The 25,380-nt window shown below is 29.4% G+C and overlaps 10 protein-coding genes across 10 annotated transcripts; 9 read left to right on the top strand and 1 right to left on the bottom strand.

Moving 5' to 3' along the window:
- Nucleotides 1-3,522: 3,522 nt before the first annotated feature.
- On the top strand, nucleotides 3,523-3,864 carry OCT59_017230 (uncharacterized protein; the record flags this gene model as incomplete). The annotated part of the gene is made up of 2 exons (XM_066137354.1): nucleotides 3,523-3,553; nucleotides 3,629-3,864. 2 exons carry the CDS (start codon nucleotides 3,523-3,525, stop codon nucleotides 3,862-3,864), a joined length of 267 nt encoding a protein of 88 aa, XP_066003949.1.
- Nucleotides 3,865-3,911: 47 nt separating this feature from the next.
- OCT59_017229 (uncharacterized protein) lies at nucleotides 3,912-4,834 on the top strand (the record flags this gene model as incomplete). Its single annotated transcript, XM_066137353.1, has 4 exons — nucleotides 3,912-4,134; nucleotides 4,200-4,378; nucleotides 4,490-4,719; nucleotides 4,795-4,834. The coding sequence occupies 4 exons, from the start codon at nucleotides 3,912-3,914 to the stop codon at nucleotides 4,832-4,834; spliced, it is 672 nt and encodes a 223-aa protein (XP_066003948.1).
- Nucleotides 4,835-5,976: 1,142 nt separating this feature from the next.
- OCT59_017228 (uncharacterized protein) lies at nucleotides 5,977-6,354 on the bottom strand (the record flags this gene model as incomplete). The annotated part of the gene is made up of 1 exon (XM_066137352.1): nucleotides 5,977-6,354. One exon carries the CDS (start codon nucleotides 6,352-6,354, stop codon nucleotides 5,977-5,979), a length of 378 nt encoding a protein of 125 aa, XP_066003947.1.
- Nucleotides 6,355-8,323: 1,969 nt separating this feature from the next.
- On the top strand, nucleotides 8,324-10,241 carry OCT59_017227 (uncharacterized protein; the record flags this gene model as incomplete). The annotated part of the gene is made up of 5 exons (XM_066137351.1): nucleotides 8,324-8,328; nucleotides 8,445-8,873; nucleotides 8,984-9,088; nucleotides 9,252-9,359; nucleotides 9,431-10,241. 5 exons carry the CDS (start codon nucleotides 8,324-8,326, stop codon nucleotides 10,239-10,241), a joined length of 1,458 nt encoding a protein of 485 aa, XP_066003946.1.
- A 174-nt stretch (nucleotides 10,242-10,415) lies between these two features.
- Nucleotides 10,416-11,124, top strand: OCT59_017226 (uncharacterized protein; the record flags this gene model as incomplete). The annotated part of the gene is made up of 2 exons (XM_066137350.1): nucleotides 10,416-10,433; nucleotides 10,855-11,124. The coding sequence occupies 2 exons, from the start codon at nucleotides 10,416-10,418 to the stop codon at nucleotides 11,122-11,124; spliced, it is 288 nt and encodes a 95-aa protein (XP_066003945.1).
- Nucleotides 11,125-12,231: 1,107 nt separating this feature from the next.
- On the top strand, nucleotides 12,232-13,321 carry OCT59_017225 (uncharacterized protein; the record flags this gene model as incomplete). The annotated part of the gene is made up of 5 exons (XM_066137349.1): nucleotides 12,232-12,235; nucleotides 12,595-12,757; nucleotides 12,832-12,886; nucleotides 12,940-13,020; nucleotides 13,100-13,321. The coding sequence occupies 5 exons, from the start codon at nucleotides 12,232-12,234 to the stop codon at nucleotides 13,319-13,321; spliced, it is 525 nt and encodes a 174-aa protein (XP_066003944.1).
- A 471-nt stretch (nucleotides 13,322-13,792) lies between these two features.
- On the top strand, nucleotides 13,793-14,098 carry OCT59_017224 (uncharacterized protein; the record flags this gene model as incomplete). Its single annotated transcript, XM_066137348.1, has 1 exon — nucleotides 13,793-14,098. One exon carries the CDS (start codon nucleotides 13,793-13,795, stop codon nucleotides 14,096-14,098), a length of 306 nt encoding a protein of 101 aa, XP_066003943.1.
- A 268-nt stretch (nucleotides 14,099-14,366) lies between these two features.
- OCT59_017223 (uncharacterized protein) lies at nucleotides 14,367-14,999 on the top strand (the record flags this gene model as incomplete). Its single annotated transcript, XM_066137347.1, has 2 exons — nucleotides 14,367-14,495; nucleotides 14,808-14,999. 2 exons carry the CDS (start codon nucleotides 14,367-14,369, stop codon nucleotides 14,997-14,999), a joined length of 321 nt encoding a protein of 106 aa, XP_066003942.1.
- A 3,709-nt stretch (nucleotides 15,000-18,708) lies between these two features.
- On the top strand, nucleotides 18,709-19,509 carry OCT59_017222 (uncharacterized protein; the record flags this gene model as incomplete). Its single annotated transcript, XM_025328565.2, has 1 exon — nucleotides 18,709-19,509. One exon carries the CDS (start codon nucleotides 18,709-18,711, stop codon nucleotides 19,507-19,509), a length of 801 nt encoding a protein of 266 aa, XP_025166076.2.
- A 120-nt stretch (nucleotides 19,510-19,629) lies between these two features.
- OCT59_017221 (uncharacterized protein) lies at nucleotides 19,630-20,064 on the top strand (the record flags this gene model as incomplete). Its single annotated transcript, XM_066137346.1, has 1 exon — nucleotides 19,630-20,064. The coding sequence occupies one exon, from the start codon at nucleotides 19,630-19,632 to the stop codon at nucleotides 20,062-20,064; it is 435 nt and encodes a 144-aa protein (XP_066003941.1).
- Nucleotides 20,065-25,380: the final 5,316 nt, after the last annotated feature.

Raw genomic sequence — 25,380 nt, 5'->3', positions numbered from 1 at the left:
ACGGAAATTTTGGGTTAACAAATTTCTTAACGGTTACATTAGTTCCTTGTCCGTGGTGCATTAACGGAAATTTTGGGCAATGATCTGGTTACATGTAAAGAAATTTTGTATGAAATCGTGACCGCAGGACATAAACGGAAATTTATATTACGAATTTCACGAAATTTCAAGAAAAAAAAATGTCAATGGTTACATTAGTTCTTGGATCACAGTACATTAATGGAAATCTTGGGGAAAATGATCTAAAATTGACGTGTTAACAACAGTTACATGCAAAGAAATTTTGTATGAATATCGTGCGTGACTGCAGAACATAAACGGAAATTTAGATTACTAATTTCTTAAATTTTGGGAAAATCGATCAGAAAAAAATGTCAATGGTTACATTCGTTAGTTCTTTGTCCACAGTACATTTTGGTAAAATGATCTAAAATTGACGTGCAAAGAAATTTTGTATGAATATTGTGACCGCGGGACATAAACGGAAATTTGAATTGATCGGGAAATTTTCTTAATGGCTACATTGGTTCTTTACTTACAATGCATTGACGAAATTTTGAGGCAATGATCTGATGAGTTGACTTCTTTAACGGTTATATATAAAGGAATTTATATGAATATTGTGACCGCAAGATATAAGCGGAAATTTAGATCATCAAATTTTGGGATAATTGATCGGAAAAAAAATTCGTTAATAGTTAGTTACATTAACTGTTAATGAATTATATAATGAACAACATCGTAACTATAGAAATTTGGGTTAACAAAGCTCTTGATTGATGTTTTGACGATTACATATAAAGAAATTTATATAGGCTGCTGGACATAACGGAAATTGGGTTAACAAAGCTTTTCTGAAAAATTGACATTACATTTTAAGAATATCGTGATCGCAGCACATTTAGACAAGACAAATGATCAGAAAAAAATTGTTAGCAATTCGTGTTCCGGTTTATATGAAATTTTGATTTTTATGATTTTAAATTATTACGATCAATTATTATGATAAAATCACTAGTGGTGAGCTTTACGGATATATACAATTATAAAATTACATAAGATTTATTTTTTTATTGAAATAAATTGAAAAGAAGGTGAATATAGTAATATTGTGCGGTATTGTAATGAGATATAACTTCATATAATGGCAATATCAATTCTAACAAATAATTTTAAAGTGTTAAATATTTCAAATTATCACAAAATATTAAAGAATCAAATGATCATACTTTTTTCACCATCTGAGCCCAGTCTCCCATGGTCTTCGTTCGGTTGTTACGAGATGGACGTTGCCGTTTCTTTTTAATGTTGGTTTGGCGAAGATCGTTCAATCGGGTTTGTTCTTTTATTAGATCGTCTAGCGAGATCAATATCGTATTATCTATATATGAAAGAAATTATATGAATATTATCATACGTTATTTAATGAATTAATATGAGGTATTTTTTTTTATACCTGTTTCTTCTCTACTAGGTTTGGGAGAGGACATTTTCTTTCTAACTTTTTTTTATTAGAAATCTAAAAACTCTGATCTGAGATGTGGTATTTTTATATGTAACTGATAAGATATGGACAGTCAAACTTTAAAAAAATATCAATTGAATTCTTTGGGAAAAAAGTACAAAGTAATTTTTTTTATAATATTACGACTGTGATATCATGACTGCACTACATAAAAGGAAATTTGGGTCAACAACTTGTAAAAGTTTTTTTTTAAAATAATTCCGAGATAGAGAATTAATGTAACAAATTCTGTCAATGCGCTGCAGATAAAAATCAATGTAATCATTAACAATTTTTTCCGATCAATTATTGATCTAAATTTCTATTTATTTATTGCGACCACGATATTCATGCCAAATTTTTCAGATCATTACCTAGATTCCACCAATGTGCTGCAGATAAAGATCTTTTGCAGATAAAGAATCAACAGAACTGTTGACAAAATTTTTTTCCGATCAGTTTTTTGATCTAAATTTCTGTTCATGTCCTGCGATCACCTTACATGTAACCGCAATTTTTCCATTGCCCAAAATTCATTAATTTACTGTATACATTGCACTAATATTGCACTGTTAAATATTTAATATAATATTTTTTCTATTAAGATTAAAAGAATAGTTAATAATTTATTATCAATCCTAATTATTAAAATAAATATATAATATATTAAACATATAAAAAATGTACTCTATTTAAGTATTAGGACAGCATAATATAGTACGTACAGTATAATTCTTCAACCCTGATTATGTAACCATTAACAAATTTTTTCTCCTGATCAATTATCCCGAAAATCCGTTTATGTCCCCTGCGATCACGATATTTCTGTCAAATTTTTCAGATTACCCCTGAATTCTATCAATGCGCTGCAGATAAAAAATCAATGTAACCATTAATAATTTTTTCCGATCAATTATTGACCTAAAGTTCTATTTATTTATTGCGACTACGATATTCATATCAAATTTTTCAGATCATTACCCTAGATTCCACCAATGTGCTGCAGATAAAGATCTTTTGCAGATAAAGAATCAACAGAACTGTTGACAAATATTTTTCTGATCAATTTTTTGATCTAAATTTCTGTTTATGTCCTGCGATCACGATATTTCTGTCAAATTTTTCAGATTACCCCTGAATTCTATCGAATGCGCTGCAGATAAAAAATCAATGTGTAACCATTAATAATTTTTATTATCCCCAAATCTGAATCTAAATTTCCTTTTATGTCCTGCGATCACCTTACATGTAACCGCAATTTTTCCATTGCCCATTAATATTGCACTGTTAAATATTTAATATAATATTTTTTCTATTAAGATTAAAAGAATAGTTAATAATTTATTATCAATCCTAATTATTAAAATAAATATATAATATATTAAACATATAAAAAATGTACTCTATTTAAGTATTAGGACAGCATAATATAGTACGTACAGTATAATTCTTCAACCCTGATTATGTAACCATTAACAAATTTTTTCTCCTGATCAATTATCCCGAAAATCCGTTTATGTCCTGCGATCACGATATTCATATATAGCTTCTTTACTTGTAACCGTTAATATTGCTCGAAATTACCATTAATGTTCTGCGACAAAGAGCTAATATACCCATTAAGGATTTTCCCGATCAATTATTCCAATAATTTGAAAATTTTGTTGGCCAAATTTCCGTTTATGTCCTACGGTTACGATACTCATATATAATTTCTTTACATGTAACCGTTAAGACATCAAATTTTCCCAAAATTTTCTTCATAAAGAATCGATGTAACCATTAACAAATTCTTCCGATCAACTATCCAAGATTTAATGTAACCATGAACGTTTTTTTCGAGAATGCTAACCCAATTTCCTTTTATGTGCTGCGGTCACGATGTAATTTTTTCTTAATATTAGGAGAAATCTCTATAAATAAATAAAGATAATGCTGTATTCGTTTCGTCAGGAATCACCTATTTCTTTACGTTGCTACTAGCACAATACCAATAAGTACCATCTTGTTTGTTTATCATGACTAAACGCAGAGGAGTAACAGGAAAAGGTAATAAAATTATATTTTTGATTTGAAATTTTATATAGTAATTGCGCCTAATACTATTATAATGATACCTAAAAGACAAGGCAACAAAAGCTGCAAAGACTACAAAAACTATTCGTACATATGTTGCCAACTCTTCACGTGATTATAATAAGGAAAGAGATGAAAGGAGAGAGGAAGGAAGTGAACATGAACAAGATAATTTACATGGACAAGATGTAGATATTGGAGAAGGTAATAATAGACAAGATGATGATATTGAAAGAATTATTTTGGGTAAATACCTTATAATAATTGTTTTATTATTCAATTGAAATGATATTTCTGCGAATTTATTTAAAAATAAATTTACTTCGTTATAATGAAGATATGCTTCCAGAGCAAGAAGAAAGAAATATTGAAAAAGAAAGAAGAGAAAATGAGAAGAAAGAGATGGAGAGGAGAGATAAAGAGAGAAGAGAAAAAGAAAGAAGAGAAAAAGAAAGAAGAAGAAAAAGAGAAAGAGAGAAAGAGAGAGATAGAGAGAGAGGGAGAGGATAGAGAGCAAGATAAAGAACAAGAAGAAAATGAAAATGATGAAAGCGGTAAAACATAAAATCTGAACATAATTAATGAATATAATTTTATTCTCATTTAATATTACTTCTAGAGAGTGAAGAAGAAATTCCGGTTCAGTTTGGCGCAATGACCAATCAATTGCAAATTTGCAATTGGTTGGTCTTACATCCAAGTGTGCTACATTTGGCAAACAAAATGCTTGATGTCTCGACGAAGCAGCCATCAACAAATTTGCCACTAACCACCTCGACTTCGTCATCATCTGACAACGTAAAGTCCATTTCTTATTTTGGTTGTTACATTCTTACCAATTAAGAACAATCGTTATTACACAGCAGAATTACTGATGTATTATGTATTATTGATATTATTACTATTTAGGATAATTATCGTCTTATTGACGAAGAAATGAAATGTCTTTTTTTGCGAACTAGAAATCCGCCCGATCATGCGTTTGATAAAATAACACAAAAAATTTTTGGGCATGATGCTTATCAAAGCGTGGCGAAGTCAATTAACAAACGATATCGTAAATCATTTTCCGACTATCGATATCAATTGAAAAATGTACTTTCAACATTAGTAAAAGAATTTCGACAAATTGTAGAAAGGTGATCGATACGTTCATATCGTTATGTTGTTTTTACTACAATGATTTAATGATTTAAAATTTTTTTCTATTAAAGTGAATATACGGAAAGTTCAGATCCTACCGACGAGAAGTAAACAACTTCATATCACGTGAGGTGGTTTTAAAGAGAATCTTAAGCCGATACGTTTCAGCCATCGATTTTACAAAATTATCGGAAACTTCACTAGATAAATTAATAGAATTCTCCAGAAAATGCTTCAAAATAGTCTGGGTTGAAACTGAAAGCGCAAATATCAAAGAAAAGGTTAAGGAGTTAGATGTTATTACAGAAGATCTAGAAATTCCTTCCCGTAGCGGAAGAAACATTGCTAGCTCTTTAAAACTCCATCTTTTTTCATAAATACAGTACATATCACATAAAAGACCGTGATAACATTGATATGTTTTTTATTCCTTTATTATAATAAAGATTACAATATATCATATTGTTTTAAAAGTTTATAGAATGTGACTTCACAAGTTAATAAGTTAATGTCGTAATAACTTCACTAACACAATTTGACGCTAAAATATAACTATTAATCTGTTATTTATGTCATTCTCTAAAAATTATTTTTTTATCGTAACCTTGACCTTATAATCATCAATTATCATAACTGTAATCGTTTTCTCATTTAATTTTTGATAAAAAAAAAATTAACAATCTCTTAACGCAGTAACAATTAACATGTATATATACATACATAACAGGTCTTACAGTGATCGTACAAACCTTATTAGGGAATAGCACAATCAATAATCCAGTAATTTAGTAATAAAGAGTAATCAATAAATATCCCTTAAACAGATAATCGCATGTGGTAGAGTAGTTTGAGATAGGAAATCCGCATCGCAGCGGGTCTCTGGTTCGATTACTATGTATACCTTATGGCGATTATTATCGTAGAGTTCTAGCGGGCGAAAATTTCCCCATATCCTCCTGATAGGCGAAAATTTCCCAGTTAAACCTTTACAAATATTTTTTTTTATTATTTACTGGCAAATAAAACATATTTTACACGATATATTATTAATACGAATTTGATTATTTTATGTATTTATTTCAATATTACAAAAATTTCTTTTATTTAAAAAAAATGAGAATAGTAAAAAAAAATAATGAACTACTAGATTTCTTTTACTAAAAAATGAGAACAATTCATTAATTATAAAAATAAAAATCATTAAAAATTGCACAATACCTAAAAAATTACTAACTTGATTATGTTTAAAGTACTCATCCATGCTTTTTAAAAGATGTCGGTGACAATTGTGATGATGATGATGATGATGATGGTGGCTGTGGTGGAGATGACAGAGACGATGATGATTGTGCTAAATAACTCTTTAATTCAAGCTTATATATCTCTTCTTCCTGACTTGAGATTTGATTTGAAAAAATATCGATCCACTTCAATAGATTTGCATTTTCACGCTCAGTTTTGTCTAGCTTGGAAATCACATGTTCACCGGCTGTCTCAACAGCTTTTTGGAAATCCTGGAGCTGTATCTGGAGATCAGATATTTCAATTTCTTTTTGTTTAAATTTTTTATATTGTCGTTTTTTTTGTCTACGCCAGGCCGTTTTCCTAGAATGTAATGATGGTTTTCCCATTATTAAATGAAAAGAAAATTACCTTTTTTTTTTATCGAAAAAAGATGTTATTTATTATTGGGATTCAACAATTTTGGAAATTGTCCAATTGTACTGTCGTCAAAATTAGTTTAGTACAACGTAAAGATCTCGTGTATAATTCCTGTTTCAGTAACTACAGTAGTTCAGGGTTTTTCCCTTCGGGAAAAAACCATCCCATGAAATTATACCCAGGAGCGTGTGACTTATGGCCACTGTATTATCACGTGTATGATTATTATTATTTAAAGACTACATAAAAATTTGATAAATCCATAGAAGCCGCAATATTATATCTCGAAGAGCTTTGGAAAATCACAAGTAACTGTGAAAAGGCTTCCGTAAAATGAGAAAAATTTGTCGTGCGCATCTTATAAATTCTCAATACAATAAAACCCAAAGATGATGAGATTTTAAGTGCGCTCTCATTCTCCTCCGTTAGTATTTTCCTTAATTTGTCGATTCTTTAGATTTACATTCGGCTTAATCTTCTCTTTACTATTTTTATATTTAATGTACCTTTCTACTAATTTCTTCCAAAGGACGTTACGCAAATTATTATAAATTTGTAACACGTCAGCGTATCCTTAAAAAGAATTCATCGATCCACACAATTCAGGCAGCATTACTCAAGCTCAAATGGCACGTTTGCTTTTTGAGTCGTACAAATCACTACCGAAGTGGATTAGAAAGATAATTTTCGGCGAATTGAAGCCATTATTTAGGAACGATGTACTTGAACGATTCGTCAAATCAAATTTTGAAAAATGATCAAATTTCCAGATATTTTAATGGTAATGATAATCCAGCTTCAACAAGCTTTTTTCAATATCATCCCTAATAAATAAAATGTTAGCGTTTTTATGATATTAGGTACTATAATAAAAAAATTATCTTTTATCACATTTTATTTACATTGGAGTGAAGAAGCGCAATTATGCAAGACGGGTCACAATTTTTTTTTATGATAATAATAATATAATAAACTTATAATACACTATAATATAAAATAAAAAAAATATGCTATAAATTTTCGTATAAGTATTATACTTAAATTATTGAAGAATCAGATTTCCGATCATGTGTTCCAACATTCAGTTGCTAATATCAAAATAATATTTTGATGATCTTAAAAAATTTTGTTAAAAAGACAATATACTTATTTTGGTCATGTAGAAAATAATCAAAATTATATAACGATTGTTACCATCATAAAAAGTTATTGTGGCGAAGCAAAATTATAATTATACTGTTTATTTCCACCTCCTGAATTTTCTACTAACATAGTAATTTCATCTGAAGGATTCATGTGTTAAAATCCATTTCAGTTTGTTGATCCCCAAAATTTAATTTTTCGTTCTCACTACTAAGCATATTTAGTATTCATGTCATATTAAGGTAAGTTGCGCTCTCTGTGTTTATGAGAGAGTTTAACTTTAGATGCTTGAGAGGGTTCAAGGAACCCGTAGTGTTATTAGGAAACCAATATCAATACAATTTTTTTTTGCAAAAAAAAGTTTTTTTGCTAATAGGTGTATAAACACGATATGGAATTTTATTCGATCACAAAGAAAAAAAAGAAAAATTGAAAAAAGATTCTACTCGATCATGATTTAATTACAATATCCGTAATCATATGATGAGATTAATTTCGAAAAAAAGAAAAGTCTAATTATTGACTCAATCTAATCTATTTAATTTCGAAAAGAAAAAAAAATTCTTTTTTCCATTGTTTTTATTGTACCGTATGATTTTTTTAAGGAAAAAAAGTAATATAATCACGATATGAAAAAATTACTTGTTCATGATTTAATCACAATATCCATCATTATATTAAATAATTAATCAGATTTTTTTTCCCTTAAAAAAATCTGTATTACACGATGTAATAGATCAATGGCAAAAAATAATTTTTATTTTCGAAATTAACCGTATTTTTACTCGATCATCGATGTGGTAAGATTAAAATTATTTAAATAAAAAAAAAAATTCAATTGAAAAAATTTTTTGACCCACATTTTTTAACTCATAGAAACCATTATCAAAAAATGTCTTCTCAAGATCGTAATAAGCCTGTACAAGAAAAAGAAAGTCATAGACGGAGCTCTCTTATTAAGCATTCGGGAACCTTCGCAACCGCCTTCGCAATCGCCTTCGCAATCGCAATCTCAACCTCAATGGTCACAACAATATTTATCTCAATCATCTCAACTTTTACCTTCCTTACGTTCGTCACAGCAACAGTATCCATATCCCTCTCAACGTTTTTCGTCACGGCAACATTCTCCATACCTCTTGTACCCATACCCCTCGTCACAACAACAGTCTCCATACCCCTCGTCACAACAACAGTCTCCATACCCCTCTTCACAACAACAGTCTCCATACCCCTCGTCACAACAACAGCTTCCATACCCCTCGTATTCCTCACAACACTTGCAGCATCCTTCAACACAATTACTTTCTGATGAAGAAATTGGTCTGTATTATTATAATATTCGGTATTTGAAGAAATCTTCAATAACAGAACAATAACTTGTAACGTTATTTCTATCATATAGATAATTTACTCGCTACACTATTTCTACAAATCGAGGACATCATGTCCCAGAGCCGTTAATCCTGTTTATGTCCGACAATCTATTGCAGAACGCTTTGCCACGACGCTCCCCGAACATTTACATGATCAAATCGAGCAGATGATCCACAGAGGCAAGTTCGTTAGTGAAGTACGAAGCGCTTCCCTCCATCGTCGTACATCTATTATGAATAATTTTTGCCCCAACTCCTCGCGCGGACGGATTCAATGTAACGAATATGATTTTTTCATATTTATAATCTTATAATCTTCATATTAACATAATGTTTTTTAAAATTAGGGATACCTTGGAAGAAATTCCTCTTATAACTCAAAGTAGTACTAGTACTTCTTCTCGTATTGCTATACCTTCTGTTACATCTTCAACTCTCCCTCGGATGAATCCAATGTAACAAATATATTTTTTTCATATTTATCATCTTGTAATCTTCATATAACAATGTTTTCTTTAAAAATTAGGAATGATATGGAAGAAGAACTCTTAAGCTCAGGCTTACAGCTGCCAAAATTCTATTTCAAGAATCGAAGATATCCAACATCGATTCGCCCTTATGCAAATTCTCCTGAAAAGTTCACAGATCGTGATACAAATATATCATATAACCAGAAGAGAATTTCTAATATTATATCGTTGCAAAACTCTATCCCAAAGTGGTTAAGAATAATAGTGATTAACGAATTAAAATCATTATTCCTAAGAACAAGAAACTTAGATAAAAGCAACAATAATCAAATTATAGAAGATTTCTTAGCGTCATTGTTACCAACTTTTATGAACGATCATCCTGACATATTACATAATGTAGCAAAAAGTTTTTGTAAAACCTGGTCGTACTGGAGAAATACATTATGGGATAACATCAAGCTTAGATATGAAACTTATCAAAAACGTAAAGAAAAAGACGAAAGTCTTGATTTCAAGCCGTACTTAAAAGGTCGTCATATTGAAGAAATATTCAACCTTTGGTTGAAATTTTCAGACAAGCCGATATCTCAAGAAAACGAAAATTCGCTTAAAAATTTAATTCTTTTTGGATTCCACTGTTTAGAAATTTATAACAGTGATGCACGTGACCGTTTTTTTACTCACACCGGAAACCTTTATACGGTTAATAATATTTTTAACAATTTATCTGGATATAATATTGGTTCTTCGATTGATTTATCAAAGTATGAAATTGAAAATAATGATGATGATGATTCAAATTCCAGCTCTGAGGATGAACCAAAGCCGAAATCAAAGAAATCTACTAAAAAGCGAAAAAAATAATATATATTATGTAGATTTTTTTCAATTTAAATTTTTAGCGTAGAAAAGTAAAGTATCTGGTCGTGTGTTGAAGTTTGATGAGAGGTTCGTATGTAAATTTATAAAACAAATTTTTCTTTTTTTTTTAAAAAAAAAAATCTATGTAAAAAACCATCATTTTAAAAACCAGCTCAAATGATTATAATTATCATTGTTACTACAACAATAATTTTTTTCTTTGTATCTATATATATATATATATATATATTTTTTTACTTTCACAATCTAAAAGAAGACGGGTAGATAGTATATTCTTTATCATTTTTATTTCTATTGTATAACATTATTGCCAAAATAAAACTTTAAATTTGCAACCAAAATTAACGAACATTCATTCACATTCTTTAACTGAATCGAACACGGCGATATCATTTAGATTTTTTTTGGTACAATTATGAAACATCACGGCGATATCATTTAGATAATTTTTTTACAATTACAAACCGATATCACGAAGATATCATGCAGTGTTTTTTTAAAATAAATCAAATCATTTTTATTAGTATATTGGATTTTATAATACAATAATAAAATATTAAATTGAGTTAATCGTGAAGGTTATTTTTAAAAACAGCAACAGCAACATCAACATCAACTTCACCAACAACATCTACAACAACATCATCAGCAATATCAACGGCAACAACAATCCATTTATAAACCTCAATCACAATATTATCCTGAATTTGGACGTAATTACAGACCATTTCGATTGCAATATCCTTATGAGGATGAACAACTACCTCGTTTACAATATTGCCCAGGTGTCCACATTTTGAAGAGGAGACAACAATCTCAATCAACCAGACAAGCAGAAATCATTAATTTGGAAGAGGAGCAATGACGCAGCACATGAAAAATTTTTCTCGTTTAATGGAAGCCTCTACACAGTTAACTGTGATTTTCCAAGTACTTCTGGTTATAACGTCGCGACATCAATAAATTTATCAAAATACGACGTGATCTTTCAATATGTACTTCCGATGTTGATTCTGACATCACTGATCCATCAAATTACTGACTTCCATATTGAACAATTTTTTTTTATATTTTCTGCAATATGAATTTAACATTATCACCATATCAATTTGGCATTCAAGATGATATTCAAAAAATGTCCGTTAACTCTTTATTAGGTTGTAAAAATTGAAAAATATTTCATACAATAAAAGTATAAAAAAAAAAGTTCACCCTGCCACCACGGCCCAGATAAACTTTCGAAATTTGCCACTGCTACCAGCAACTCATGGTAAATTTCGTAAGAAAAAAAAAATTTCAAAATTTTTTTTTAAAAAAAATAAACTATTTATAAATCAAAAAATTTACAATTTCTTCTGGAGAACGAAACTCTTCGTTGAACGGCACGACCTCCAGTTCATTTTTACATTCACTACTGTTGTGCCCAGCTTTCCAGCAGCGTATACAATAATTACCCCATCAAAACTGCGATTTTAAATTGGGGCAACTTTTTACAGAATGGCCAAAATACTTACAAATTTTACAGGCCTCTTTATACTGGATGGTTGTAAGGAATTAGCCAGTTGTTGTTCGTCATAGATATTAACACATCTCTCAAAGAATATAATATTCTTGGTGAAGAAGGTGTTGACAGCGGGAGGTAGGGTATAATTTTCGTCACATTGCTTAAAGGCTAAAGCCAATAGTGTTACCGTACCGTTTAAATATAATCTCGTGTTATGCCTGTTCAAAATCCGGTTTATTTATTTTTGATTGGACTGATAAGTGACACAAAAAGTTTTTTTGTAATTAAGATGTGTAATTATGACGTATAGTGCAATATAATTGGGTTTGTGAAACTTGAGTATGACTAAAAAAAAAATATTTGATTTCACATGATGATTAACATTAACTGACCAATAAAATTTATCGAATTTTGCATTCGAATTACAATAAGAATGTGGGTTTCGTAAGATTTAGTAAACAAAGAAAAATGGGTAAGTAAATTTGCTTGCTATTCCTTTCGTCACAAAGGCTGAATTAAAATATTCCTTTCGTCATGAAAGGCTAAATCCTTGGTTAAAATAATCGATATTCCTTTTGTCACGAAAGGCTAAAATAAGATTCCTTTCGTCACGAAAGGCTAAAATAAGATTCCTTTCGTCCCGAAAGGCTAAAATATGTTTCCTTTCATCTTTAACATTCCCATTCCTTTGTTAAAATATGATATTTAATATTCCTTTATTGAAATCAAATATATTATATGAAAAAGTATATATCAAGAATGAATCATTTTTCTTTTTTTTAATATAAAGTATTAATTTATTATTTTTAATTTTATTTAATAATAATATAGGTAAGAAAAAACATGAATGTTGTCGTGATCATAAATTATCAGTTTTCTTCGGTGGTAAGAACACGAAAGAGTTAAAAGGGATAAAATCGAAAGACGTTAAGGGATGGTTAAAGAATAGATTTTCTTACAATTTTGTACATATCAGAAAGGATCCTGATTGGGGGTAATGAAATAAAATAATTAATATATACAATTTTTAATTAATAATTTAATTAAATGAACATTTGTTATATTTAGGCATGGATTTGTGCACTTCGAAAATGATGATGATAAAACTAGATTTTACAATTATGTGAGAAACAAAAAATTTATCGGACCTCTAAGTAAAACAATCATGTTCGCAAGACACGTCCAAAAGGAGGAGATGATGATGATTATGATGATGATGATGATGATGATGACGACGACGATGATGATGGACGATCTGTAAGCACTATTATTACATTAATGAAATATAAATTAATGAAGGAATTATTACTTATTAAAATTTTTTATAAAAAATTAGAATACACAAAACCAATCACTACAATCCCCGGTACAGCCGCCCCTATCACAACCATTACCACAATCATCACCGTTACAACTCCCACCACCACAATCACCACAATCATCACCGGTACAACTCCCACCACCACAATCACCACAACCATCACAATCACAATTACCAGCTTACAATATTTTTGAAGTCGAAATTAATATCACAATTACCAGCTTACAATATTTTTGAAGTCGAAATTAATAGGTATTAATATTAGTTTATTTATATTAATATTAATTGTTTTTATTAATATTTTATTTACTTTTTTTTTGGTAAAGCTGTTTAATTGTAGATATTTTTATTTTTAATGTGAAAAATCTCTCTGTTGATGTAAATATTAATAATACGAAACTCATATTTGTCAAATTTGAGTACGATTTGCCAAAAGATCCTGAGGGATCCAATTGCCTATTAAGAGAAGCAGTTTTTCCGGACAAGGAAGTTATTCTAAATCTGGAATTACCCAAAAGGCAAGTTTATATATTAAATTAGTAAAATTGTAATTTAATTTATAATTTAAAAACTAATAATTAATTTTTTTCACGCAAAAAAAAAGGGATAAAAAAAATTTTTTTTTTTTATTCAATTAATTATTTCTTTTTTTTTTTATATTTAGATATTTGTTTTTTTTTTGACTTGCATTTTTTAACTATCATTAAAATGTCTTTTCAAGATTTTGATAAAGAACAAGGAATTCGTAAAAAAGGCTCGCTTATTAAACATTGGCAGCCATCGCAACCGCAATATCAACAACCTCAGTCTCAACAACCGCAACAATCTCAACCCCAAACTCTATTTCAGTGGCCGCGACAACCTCAACAATTTCAACAATCTCAACCTCAACAATTTCAATGGCCGCAACCACCTCAATCTCAATGGCCTCAACAACCTCAACAACCTCAACAACCTTCAATGGTCGCAACAACTTCAACAATCTCAACCTTAATGGTCGCAACACCTCAATAGCTATAAGAGTATCAATCGTCGCCGCTACCTCAATCATCGCTCTATCGTCTATCATCGCCTCAAATTGGTCAAGAAGAAATAGGTGACTTATAGTTGATATTCAGTATTCTTTCTTTTTATGATATGAATAATTCACTTACCTCGATATCTATCTAATAATTGTAGACGAAATGTTAAAAAAGAAAGAATTGAGAACATAACGAGTAAAGCGTCAGATCATCTTGCAATTAAGTAGTCGGTTTGGGCTTGTTTTCCTGAATACGTCAATATGGTTGCCGGAAGGCAATATAAGAAAAGCCAAAGTCCTATATTATCAACAACTCCGATAGAATCTTCTCCGGCTAGTTCTCCATATTGTTCTCCGCGTTTGGAAAATGCACAAACACATACTCCCAAGGTAAATATATTTACGTATCATTATAATAAATCTGTAATATTTATAATTCATATATTTCGAACCTATTTTAATTTTTATTATAGAGACGAATTTGAACAACTACTATTAATTAATAATTGGAGTTACTTTGTTAAAGACCGTCACTACCCAGAAGTCCTTCCCAAGAGCAAAGATCTAGTGAATAAAGTCAGAAATAGATGAGCGAATTATTAGAAAGCAACGTTATAGTTCCCTCCCAAATGGGGATCAAACATCATATACGTTGAATTAAGAGCATTATTTCTTCGTACAGCATCTTGACCATTCTGCTAGGAATTTAAGAGGAGTGAATTGTGGCCGAATATAGGTAGCGCGTATCAAAATAGTAGTAGTATTGGCGCTAATTTTCGCAATCTTCCCCTTGAAGTTTTGGCTATATTTCGTCAGTGGTTAACGTGTGTTTCAAATGAATTACCTGAAGAAATGAAAAAAGCTCTTCGAAATGTTGTTGGATTATATGTTTAATTAAAAAAAAGACGATAAGACAGCTCGTAGCTGAAAAAATAAATGTTGCAAGATCATTGGACTTATCTCGCTATTACATAGGCGCTGACGTTCCGTTGATAATGAAGAGAGTAGTAATGATGAAAGAAAATCACGATTGCGAAATAAGGTATATTGTGTATTATATGTTTTTATTATTATATATATTTATACACGTGGAATTATCAGTTTTCACATCGTAACAATTTTTTAATATCTATAATTTTTCTGAAAAATCTTTTTTGAACGTAGGAGGGAAAGCAAAAAAAAAACCATGGGGATGTCTTCGTGATATACCGCTTCGATATTAGCGATATCAAGATTTTTTTTGATTAATTGTAGGTTTGTATCACGTGAAGTTCAATATTCAAGGAAATTTTGTAATATACCACATGATGCTTTTAGTAATAAAATAAACAAAAGTCTAATTTTTTGCAAATTAATTTTTTTTTTGTTATAATTAAGGATGACGGTTATGATATTGCGAACATTACGAATTATGATGTCTAAATTTTCGCAATTTCGCAACCGCATTTATTCTGCAACGTTACAATTATTCCGCAATACCATAATTAATCACAGTTAATTTGCAATATCGTGATTAATTAAACTGGAGGTAATCACCAAATAAAAGCAAAGACAAAATTACGAACATACATCAATTCAAAATTTTAACAAAAAAAAACAACAAATTGGAAAAGAGATATTTTGATGCTATTGACCGTTCGGTTACTAAAGCTTTTGATATGAGTATTGAGTAGCATCCCATTTAGTGTTATTGAAAACCTTGGTTTATTGATATGATTAAAACTTTACAACCAGCGTACAACCTACTACCAACTCGACAAATTTTAAGTGGAACGTTATTACAAGCTGAATTGGCTCGTGTAAATTTACGAATCTATAATGAATTAGCTAAGGAAACTAATTGTACGATTGGTAAATTTCATTATTATTTCTTTATTAATATTCTGATTTTAATTTTGTTTCTTCTATTTGTTATCTATTCTAAGATTCACATGATCATTTTATCAGCTCTATGGGACCACACCGCCGAATTATCTCTCAAAATCATCCATCAATTCTCGATATACGGTGCATTGCGCGCTGCGTTAATTTAATCAGTTCTGACATGATTAAATGCGCAAATGTAATCTCACAAGATTTTTCAAAAATTCGGCTATAGGCGCGGCATTACTTAAAGCGCTATTCAATTAAAAAATATACAAGGAGGAGGTCTAAAATCGTACGTGGAGACAAGGTGGATGACGGTGTATGAATGCACAAGCTCAATCTGGCGTTAAAAGATGCTTTGCAACATTGTATTCTCTAAGTCTATTAAGAAGAAGTTACTTTTTGAGATAACTAATGTATATTACTTAAAAATATTACTTAATTGAATTCTAGATAATCACAAATAAAATCAATATTGAGAAATCATAGATTTTTTGACGATATTCGTATGTTTTAAGGATGCAATGTTAAAATTAGAAGGTAAAACGCAACTCTATCAGTAATAGCTTCTCAAAATCGCATAAAATATCAGAATTTTATTTTATTAATATGACAGCACGTTATACATTTAAAAGTTTTTTATTAATTTGTAAAAAAATAAAGTTTAATATTTACGGTATTGCGGATGAGTTGCGATACCACAAATGAGTTGCGGCAATGAAGTGACAATATCAAATCAATATCGTAAATACTTTTTTTTTTTATTTGAAATTACCGACATCGTAATGATATCAAGACTGTGCCGATTAGATATTTTTGAATAGATATTGTCATGATATCTCGGCGATAAATTGGGGGATGAAGTGACGATATCAAATCAATATCGCAAATACTACATCTTTTTTTTTTGAAATTACTGACATCGTAATGATATCAAGACTGTGCCGATTTGATATTCTTTTGAATAGATATCGTCACGATATTTTCGCGATAAATTATGGTGATAATGTGACGATATCATATCAATATCGTAAATACATCTTTTTTCTCCCTGAAATTAACAATATCGTAACGATATCAAGACTATACCGATCAGATATTCTTTTAAATAAATGTTGTCCCGATATTTTCGCGATAAATTATGGTGATGAAGTGACGATATCAAATCAATATCGAAAATACTACATCTTTTTTTTTGAAATTACTGACATCGTAATGATATCAAGACTGTGCCGATTTGATATTCTTTTAAATAGATATCGCCACGATATTTTCGCGATAAATTATGGTGATGAAGTAACGATATCGAATCAACATTATAACAATATCATCACGGAAATTGATACCATTATGACATGAAATTTATATCGTATCCATATCAATTCAACATCGCTCAAATTTTCAAGGTTTCTGTAAAGTACTCTTTTATCTACGTATTTGGTCCATGCTGTTCTTATAAAATGTTAAAAAAACTTCCCGCTCCTGAATATCTAGAACAGTAAGTCTAAGCAACAAAAACCTAAAAAATAAAATAAAATAAAATAAAATTAGTTTAGTTTAATAAATAAAATGAAAATGAAAAAAAATTAGACTTAGTTCATGAATTATTTCCGAAGAAAGAAAAAGGATATTTGTTTTTTAATATTTTAATAATAAATGTAAAAAATTCATTTTTTTTAATATTATATTTTTTTTAAAAATATTTAAAAAAAAAAGAAATTATTTTCTTAACGAAAATCACCGGTTTATCAGAAAGTTCATCAAAAATATAAAAAATATATAAATAGATCCAACCATCAGGTATTTTTCTAAAAATAGAAATAATCAGCGTTTATTGTGCATAGGATCATTGACTTATTTATATAGTATGACGTTTTAGAACGTGACTCTATTTGTCACGAACTTGCACAGTATAAATAAATATCATACAGTATACGCGTCATTTAATACGTGATAATTAATGCAGTGAAAAAATAATAGTTATCCCGAAATTACACAAATAAATGTACAATGGAAGGAAAAGAAATTTCAGACTATCCTGAAAATTTAAACATCAAATGGAAGAACAATAAGCGTACTTTTTACTATAAAATAGTGAAAGAAGGGATATACCCAAGGGAGTATATATTATGTCAAACTAAAAAGCCTAACCAATATCCAATTCCGCATGGGTATATAGTTCAAACAAGTTGGAATCAGAACATGTGTCCAGTTCAATGTACGATAATCTATATTAACGATAAGCCAATGTATCAAGTAGAATTTGGTATTAATTTTTCCAATAAGTTACTTCAAACAAATTTCCTTCTGATGCAGCTACATTACTTTGTAATGTAAGTATAATTTGATTAGTTGTTGTAAATGTTCTTAAGCTTGAGAAAATTAATAAACTTTACTACTTAATGTTAAAGAACATTAATCCAGAAAGTAATACACAAATCTCAGGGGTATTTTTATTTGGCCTTCACTTGAAGTTTGTACAACAAAATCGTAAGAAAGTAAAAAAGCGTTCCTTAAAGTCAGTAGATAATATTTCACGTTCCACTCTTATTAAAAAAGCCAAAACTGTTACCAAGCAGACGTTAAATGACTTTACAAATATGTCAAAATTATACTATAACCCTGAAGATCAGTCCATTCTAGAAAAAATTCAATTTTCTGTAAAAGATCACAGATTTAAAGTAAAAATTGGGATGAAAACACAACAGCGAAAAAACAAAAAAATGAAGCAATTGTAATGGCAATTGATAAAGGACAAATTTCACGAAATATGTATAGAGATCTAGCTGCGATTGAAAGTGAATTACCACGGGAATGGGCAATTTCTGATCAGCGAATGCAAATCAATAAAGAAATGAGAAATAGGATCAAAATTACCACAATTAATATGCCATCATGTAACAATTTAGATTTAAATGAAAATCCTGATATATTTGATCCAGAAGTAGTTAAAGAGGTAATTACTTCAATTGGTAAGGGTGGTCAAAGAAGTATAAAAGATATATTAAGATTTATAGTACCAAGCTTAGTAGAAAGAAAAATTCTTGATCTTCAACGACCAATTATTTATCTGAAAATTTCTGGAGACAGTAGAAATGTAGGTAGGAAGGTAAAACACGTCATGGTTACCTTTGCAATTATGGATGATATAACCAACCTACACAGACCCGATCATCACCATACACTTGTACTATATCCTGGATGTGAAAATTATGATTCGTTGAGTGTTGCACTGTCTTTACTTCGAACTGAGTTACGTAAATTATCAGAGATTGGAATAAACATTATAGGGGTTAATTGGATTATTAATCTATATTTTAGTTCTGATTGGAAATTTCTTTCCATCTGCTGTTTGGGTTTTAATTCCGCAAATAGCCAGTTTTTTTGCCCTTGGTGTGGCATATCAAAGAAACAAGTTGCAGATCTTGGTAAACAATGGTCTATATCAAAGGAAATGAGCGAATTAAAAGCAAACTGCAATACATATGATGGTCATCATTCAATGCCATTATTTGATATGATCTCGTTAGATCATTAGATCCCTGATGAGCTTCATGTATTGTTGCGAATAACTGATCAGCTCTGGAGTCTAGTTTTGCACAAAATTACAGAAAATGGATATTTTAATGATATTGCAAGAGAAATTATTGTTAAAGAAATGAACAGGATCAAAGTGAAGTTTCAATTTTGGCAAGAAAGAGAATCAAAAACCCGGAATTTTACATCACTAGTAGGTGGACACAAATTAAAAGTGCTGCAATTTTTTGATCTTGGTAAAGTGTTACCACTATCACGAGTAAAGATAATTAGAAGATTATGGGATGAGTTCCATGAGTTGTATGTAGCTATGCGTAACCCAGCTACTGATTCTGAAACATTTAAGAAAAATGCAGAATATTGGTTAAGGTTATTTCTTACACCATCTATTGGAACTCCCAATGATGAAAACTTTGTTCAGGGTTTATACCGACCAAATGATCTTACACCATATTTTCATGTTCTTGTCTATCATGTTCATGAATTCATGGAAAAAACAAAAGAATGGGGTTTAAAAGCTTTCTTATGTGCGCCAGTAGAAAAGAAAAATCACTAACAGGTGTCACAATTTTTTCGCAAGACTTTGAGAGATGGGAGTAATGGTATGGATCGAAAATCTGCAATAATTCAAATTCTTGAATTTGAGAATCAAAGACTTTATTATACTATAAATGATATTTCTTAACAGACTTGTTCTAATACAATAAACCTTAGAGTATAAACTTTATCTGTCAACTGACAATAACATTTTGTATATAGTTTCTATTTTGTATTAAAATTATATCTATAATTTCTTTCAAATAATCGTATGTGCGCGACCCAAAATTTATGAGCCAATAAACAGGATTGTATTTTTAAAATAAATTATTATCTGAATCGTTGCAATTAAAGTTTAATATGTTTATGCTAAAATAAGTTAGATCTTTTATATACTGATTTTTTTATCGCGTAAAAACTGTTATTTTCAAATATCAACATTCAAGCAGCAAAGATCTTATGAGTGGAAAAAATAATATACATTGGCAACCGAAAATTTTAAATATATTGTTATTCAAGGTGTATATCCACCAGTCTTACAATTGTAATATACTAAAGCACCTACCCATTTTGATCAAAATTATTATGATTTAGGTCTAAAATTTGGTCTAATTTATCCTTTTTTTTTGATAAAACTTTGCGAAATCCTAAGCAATTTTTTTTCAATACTTTCTTTTTATTCACAATTACATCCTGGTATTAAGATTTGATTTCAAGAAATTTCATATAGCCATCAGTAAGACTAATCAAAGAATTGACCATAAATCGCAAAAAAAATAAAAGATTATAAAAGAGTTGCATAAACTCTAGTCAAAAAATCAAAAAAAAATTGTCCATAAATCACAAATAAAGAAAACAAAATGTACAAGAGTCACCTAAAAGAAATATAAAGTTAATTCATAAAAAATCTCATTATGAAATTTGCCGCCTTCGCCTAATCCAATCTACAAAAAAAAAATGAGAAGCGGATTTATTAATATAATAGACGCAATGTACATTTTTAATTGAGAAAAATGTTTTCTTTCATTAAAATAATTAGTTACCTTGATTTACACTCGTTAAATCTTTATTGCGCTTGTTTTTTTAATTTTTCACATACAATGTTATAAGAAAAGACTAAATAAAATCTTTCAAATAACAAAAACTGACTACTAGTTATATTTACTTATAAATATTTCCTACATATGCTTGCAAAAAGTTTTTAGTTTACCAAGCTTGAAAGTTGATGGGTGGTTGATGGAAACTAAACAAAGGTTTAACGAAGAGAAATAACATATTTTCAATTTTTGATTTGAAATTTTTTTTACAAATATCGATAGATAACGTCATGTGATAATGCAAAATAATGTAATTTGAGTTGTGGAACTCAATTTCTTTTTTTATTAAAAAAAATTTGATGTAAATTATTTTACCCTAATTCTGGGGATCGGTGGATATGTCAAAATTAATTATTTGTTAATAAAGTATAATATTAATTAAAGGTAATAGGTTCGCCCTAAACTTTAATTAACGTTCGCTTAATTAATTATAATTGAATAAAATGATAATCATAAGATGAATAAAATATACACTTTCGTGAAGAGAATTATCAAAATTTTAAAGTTGAAATAAATAGAATACTTCGTAGCGAGAGCTATCGAAGTTTGAAATTAAAGGTAAAGTGGATAAAAATTGGGAAAAATTTAGAGAAGTTAAATTTTATTTTATATCGTTTGACGTTTTATATTACTAACGCTATTTATGTTGTAAACCAAGAATGTTATTGCTGTATGTTATTGTTATTTGTTGTTGTATGTTGTTTGATAATTATGTCGTTGATTATTTGCTTGTTTATTCGTTTAATTGTTCGTTTGTTCATTTATTCATTTATTCGACCATGAGAATGCCTATTCAATGTGGCAACTCTGTAAATTGATAACAGAGAAAATAGGGAGATTTCACCGTAAGAAATCATTTTGAAAATTATCATCATGAAGAAGAATATAATGATAGTGAATATGAAAGTGAATATGAAAGTAAAGAAGAAAATGGATTAGAATTAAATCAAGGAAAAGAATTTAGTTCATGGGAACTTACTGAGTTATACCTTGACGAATATGCAAAATAACAAGGATTCTGCTTTTGTAAAAAAAGGCGTATATCAGATCCAAATGATAATACAATTACTAGACACAGAACATATGAATGCTCACATGTCCAAACACATGAAACTCAAAAGACTATCTTAGTGGAAAATAGGAGGAATAGAGATTCTGAAATGATTGGATATTCTTAGCATATTAATCTTGCATTTTCTAAATCTTCAAATGGTGTTTGGATTAACAGTATAATTGGTAAACACAATCATGATATGAACCCACTTGTTGGTAAAATAGCACCAAAATATCAAAAATTAACTGATAAGATGATTGAAAAAGTTAAATTTTGGACAATTCAAAGGAAAATGGGCATATCAACTCAATACAATCTCCTGGTAGTCTTGTTTTCAGATAAAGTAATTAACAAAAAGGATTTAAGTAACGCTATTCAGCAATTTAAAAAACAAGCGAAACCTAATAAAAATGATGCATATCAAATGCTTACTGATCTATATTTGAAGAAAGAAATTAATCCAAGATGGATTATAAAGCTGCATTTTGATCTTGACGAAAGAAGATTAAATTCATTATTCTGAATGTCTTCTGACCAAGTAAATGCTTATGGAAGATATCATGATTATACATGGCCTGGTAATTTTTTATTTTCGTATAAATACGTAATTCGTAATCCTGATAATTAATTACCAGATTTTTTGAAAAATACGTAAATACATAATTATTTATATCATATATAATTAGCGTAAATATTATTGGCTGATCATGGGTCATGTGCTTTTTTTATATAAAGTCATATCAGCATTTTATTGTTTTTGCACTTTTATATATATAAATGTCAAAACCATCTGTTTCAGCATTTTTTTTGCATTTCTACAAGTAAAAACGCCAGAACTATCAGTTTTGGCATTTTTTTTGCATCTTTACAAGCAAAAATGCTGGAACTATCTGTTTGGCATTTTTTTTGCATTTCTACAAGCAAAAATGCTGGAACTATCAGTTTTAGCATTTTTTTGCATTTTTACTAGTAAAAATGTTAGAACTATCAGTTTCGGCATTTTTTTGCATTTTTACTAGTAAAAACGTCAGAATTATCAGTTTTAGTATTTTTTTTGCATTTTTACTAGTGAAAATGCCAGAACTATCAGTTTTGGCATTTTTTTTCATTTCTACAAGTGAAAACGCTGGAACTATTAGTTTTGGCATTTTTTTTTCATTTCTACAAGTAAAAATACCGAAACTATCAGTTTCGGCATTTTTTTTCATTTCTACAAGAAAAAATGCCAAAACTATCAGTTTCAGCAATTTTCTTGCATTTTTACAAGTAAAAATGCCAGAACTATCAGTTTCAGCAATTTTCTTTTTATTATTACATGTAAAATGCCAAAACTATTAGTTTCAGAGATTTCTTTTCATTTTTACATGTAAAACTGCCAGAACTATCAGTTTTGGCTATTTTCTTTTCATTTTTACATGTAAAACTGCTGAACTATCAGTTTCAGCATATTTTTTTTTACATATCATGTGATTAATTACCAATAGTATTTACAGTAATTATGTTAAATGTAATTATTTACGTTATACATAATTAATTACGAATTACGTAATTATTTATGTATTTCAAATTACGAATTACGTTTTTGGCTGATGATTTACCAGGCCATGTATAATCATGATATTGTAATTATTGATACAACATCAAAAACTAATCAATTTGATATGTTATTGATGCTGATTATAATAGTTGATAATAACTTTATAAGTTTAATAGTAGCAGCAGCTGTTTTGGAAGATGAAACTGAAGCTACTTTTTCATGAGTTTTACAAGAATTAAAAAATTCATGTGACGTAACACCAACAGCCTATATTCTGATGCTGATCCGGCTTTAATAACGGCCGTAAAAAAAAATTATTCAAAAACACGGCATTTTTATTGTATTTTTCATATAGATTTGAATTTAAAAAAAAATTTAAAGGAAAATTACATGATCAATTTGAACTTTTTCGTGCTAAATTTTTAGTAATGCGTAATTTTTTATGCTATAAAAAGTTTAAAATAGAATGGAAAGCACTTAGGCCGCACCAATTCAATTTTTCATTTAACATAACCCCCCTGTTTTTGGATTTTTTATGTAAAAAAAATACATGTAATTTAGGCTGGAATTATACAAATCTTTAGGTCTTGGCCGAAATTATCATCCAAAATTTTTGCTCACTCTTTTGGTCAAAATTTTAGCCAATATTAATGGTAATTCTGGTCATGTATTGTATTTTATGTATTATTTTTTGTCCTCCCCCCCCCTAGATTGGGGCCCCTATGTTATGTTAAACAAAGAATTGGCTTGGAGCAGCCTTACTGACGAATTTCCACCTTGTGAACAATATCTTACAAGAGTTTTATATCCTTGTAAACGTAGTTGGGCAAGTTACGCTATCAACCAAAATTTCACTGCAGGGATTCAAAGCTAAGGTTGCTTGCCGAAACTAGAGGTTTTGGCAGAATGGCGTACGCGAAACTGCCGAAACTAGTTTCGCGAAATCATCAAGAAATGCCGAAACTGTAAAACCTATCAAAATCGCGAAACTGCCATAACTTGCCGAAACTGTTTCGGCATTTTGGCAATACTTTCTATATGATTTAATTAGAGTTTCGGCATTTAAACAATTTATAAGAATAAAGACAATATGATTTTTTATATGTAAATATTTATTTTATAATATTTAATATTAAACTAATAAAATATACGATTAAAAATATAATAAAAATTAAAATTTAATAATATCTTTATCTTCTATGTGGGGACCTGCTTCTACCTCTTCTTCTATCTCTAGTACTTCTGTCCCGTCTTCTATCTCTACTTCTATCTCGTCTTCTATCTCTACTTTTTGATCTACTTCTTGATCGAGACCTAGATCGCGACCTTCTTCTTTCCCTTCGCAATCTATATTCATATCGACGTCAATCATGCGCAGCATGCTGCCGTCGATACTCTCGTCTAAACAGATCTAAAATCCAATAAAAATATTAATGAATTGAATGAATTGCCTAAATAAAATTAATTTAAAATAATAATTAATAATAATTACCGGTTTGTAACCAGAATTCATCGTTCATATCAGCAAAACACGCTCTATCGAAACTATTTGGGCTTATAATAGGAATGTCGTCATCATTATTATTTATTATCCTACTGAGGTTTTCATAACCTCGTTTGAGGGCATTCCATTTTGTTTGGCATTGC

Source organism: Rhizophagus irregularis, chromosome 26 (assembly GCF_026210795.1).
Source record: "Rhizophagus irregularis chromosome 26, complete sequence".
Lineage (NCBI taxonomy): Eukaryota > Fungi > Glomeromycota > Glomeromycetes > Glomerales > Glomeraceae > Rhizophagus > Rhizophagus irregularis.
The sequence above is the reverse complement of the archived record's forward strand: the minus strand, read 5'-3'. Positions and strand labels throughout refer to the sequence as shown.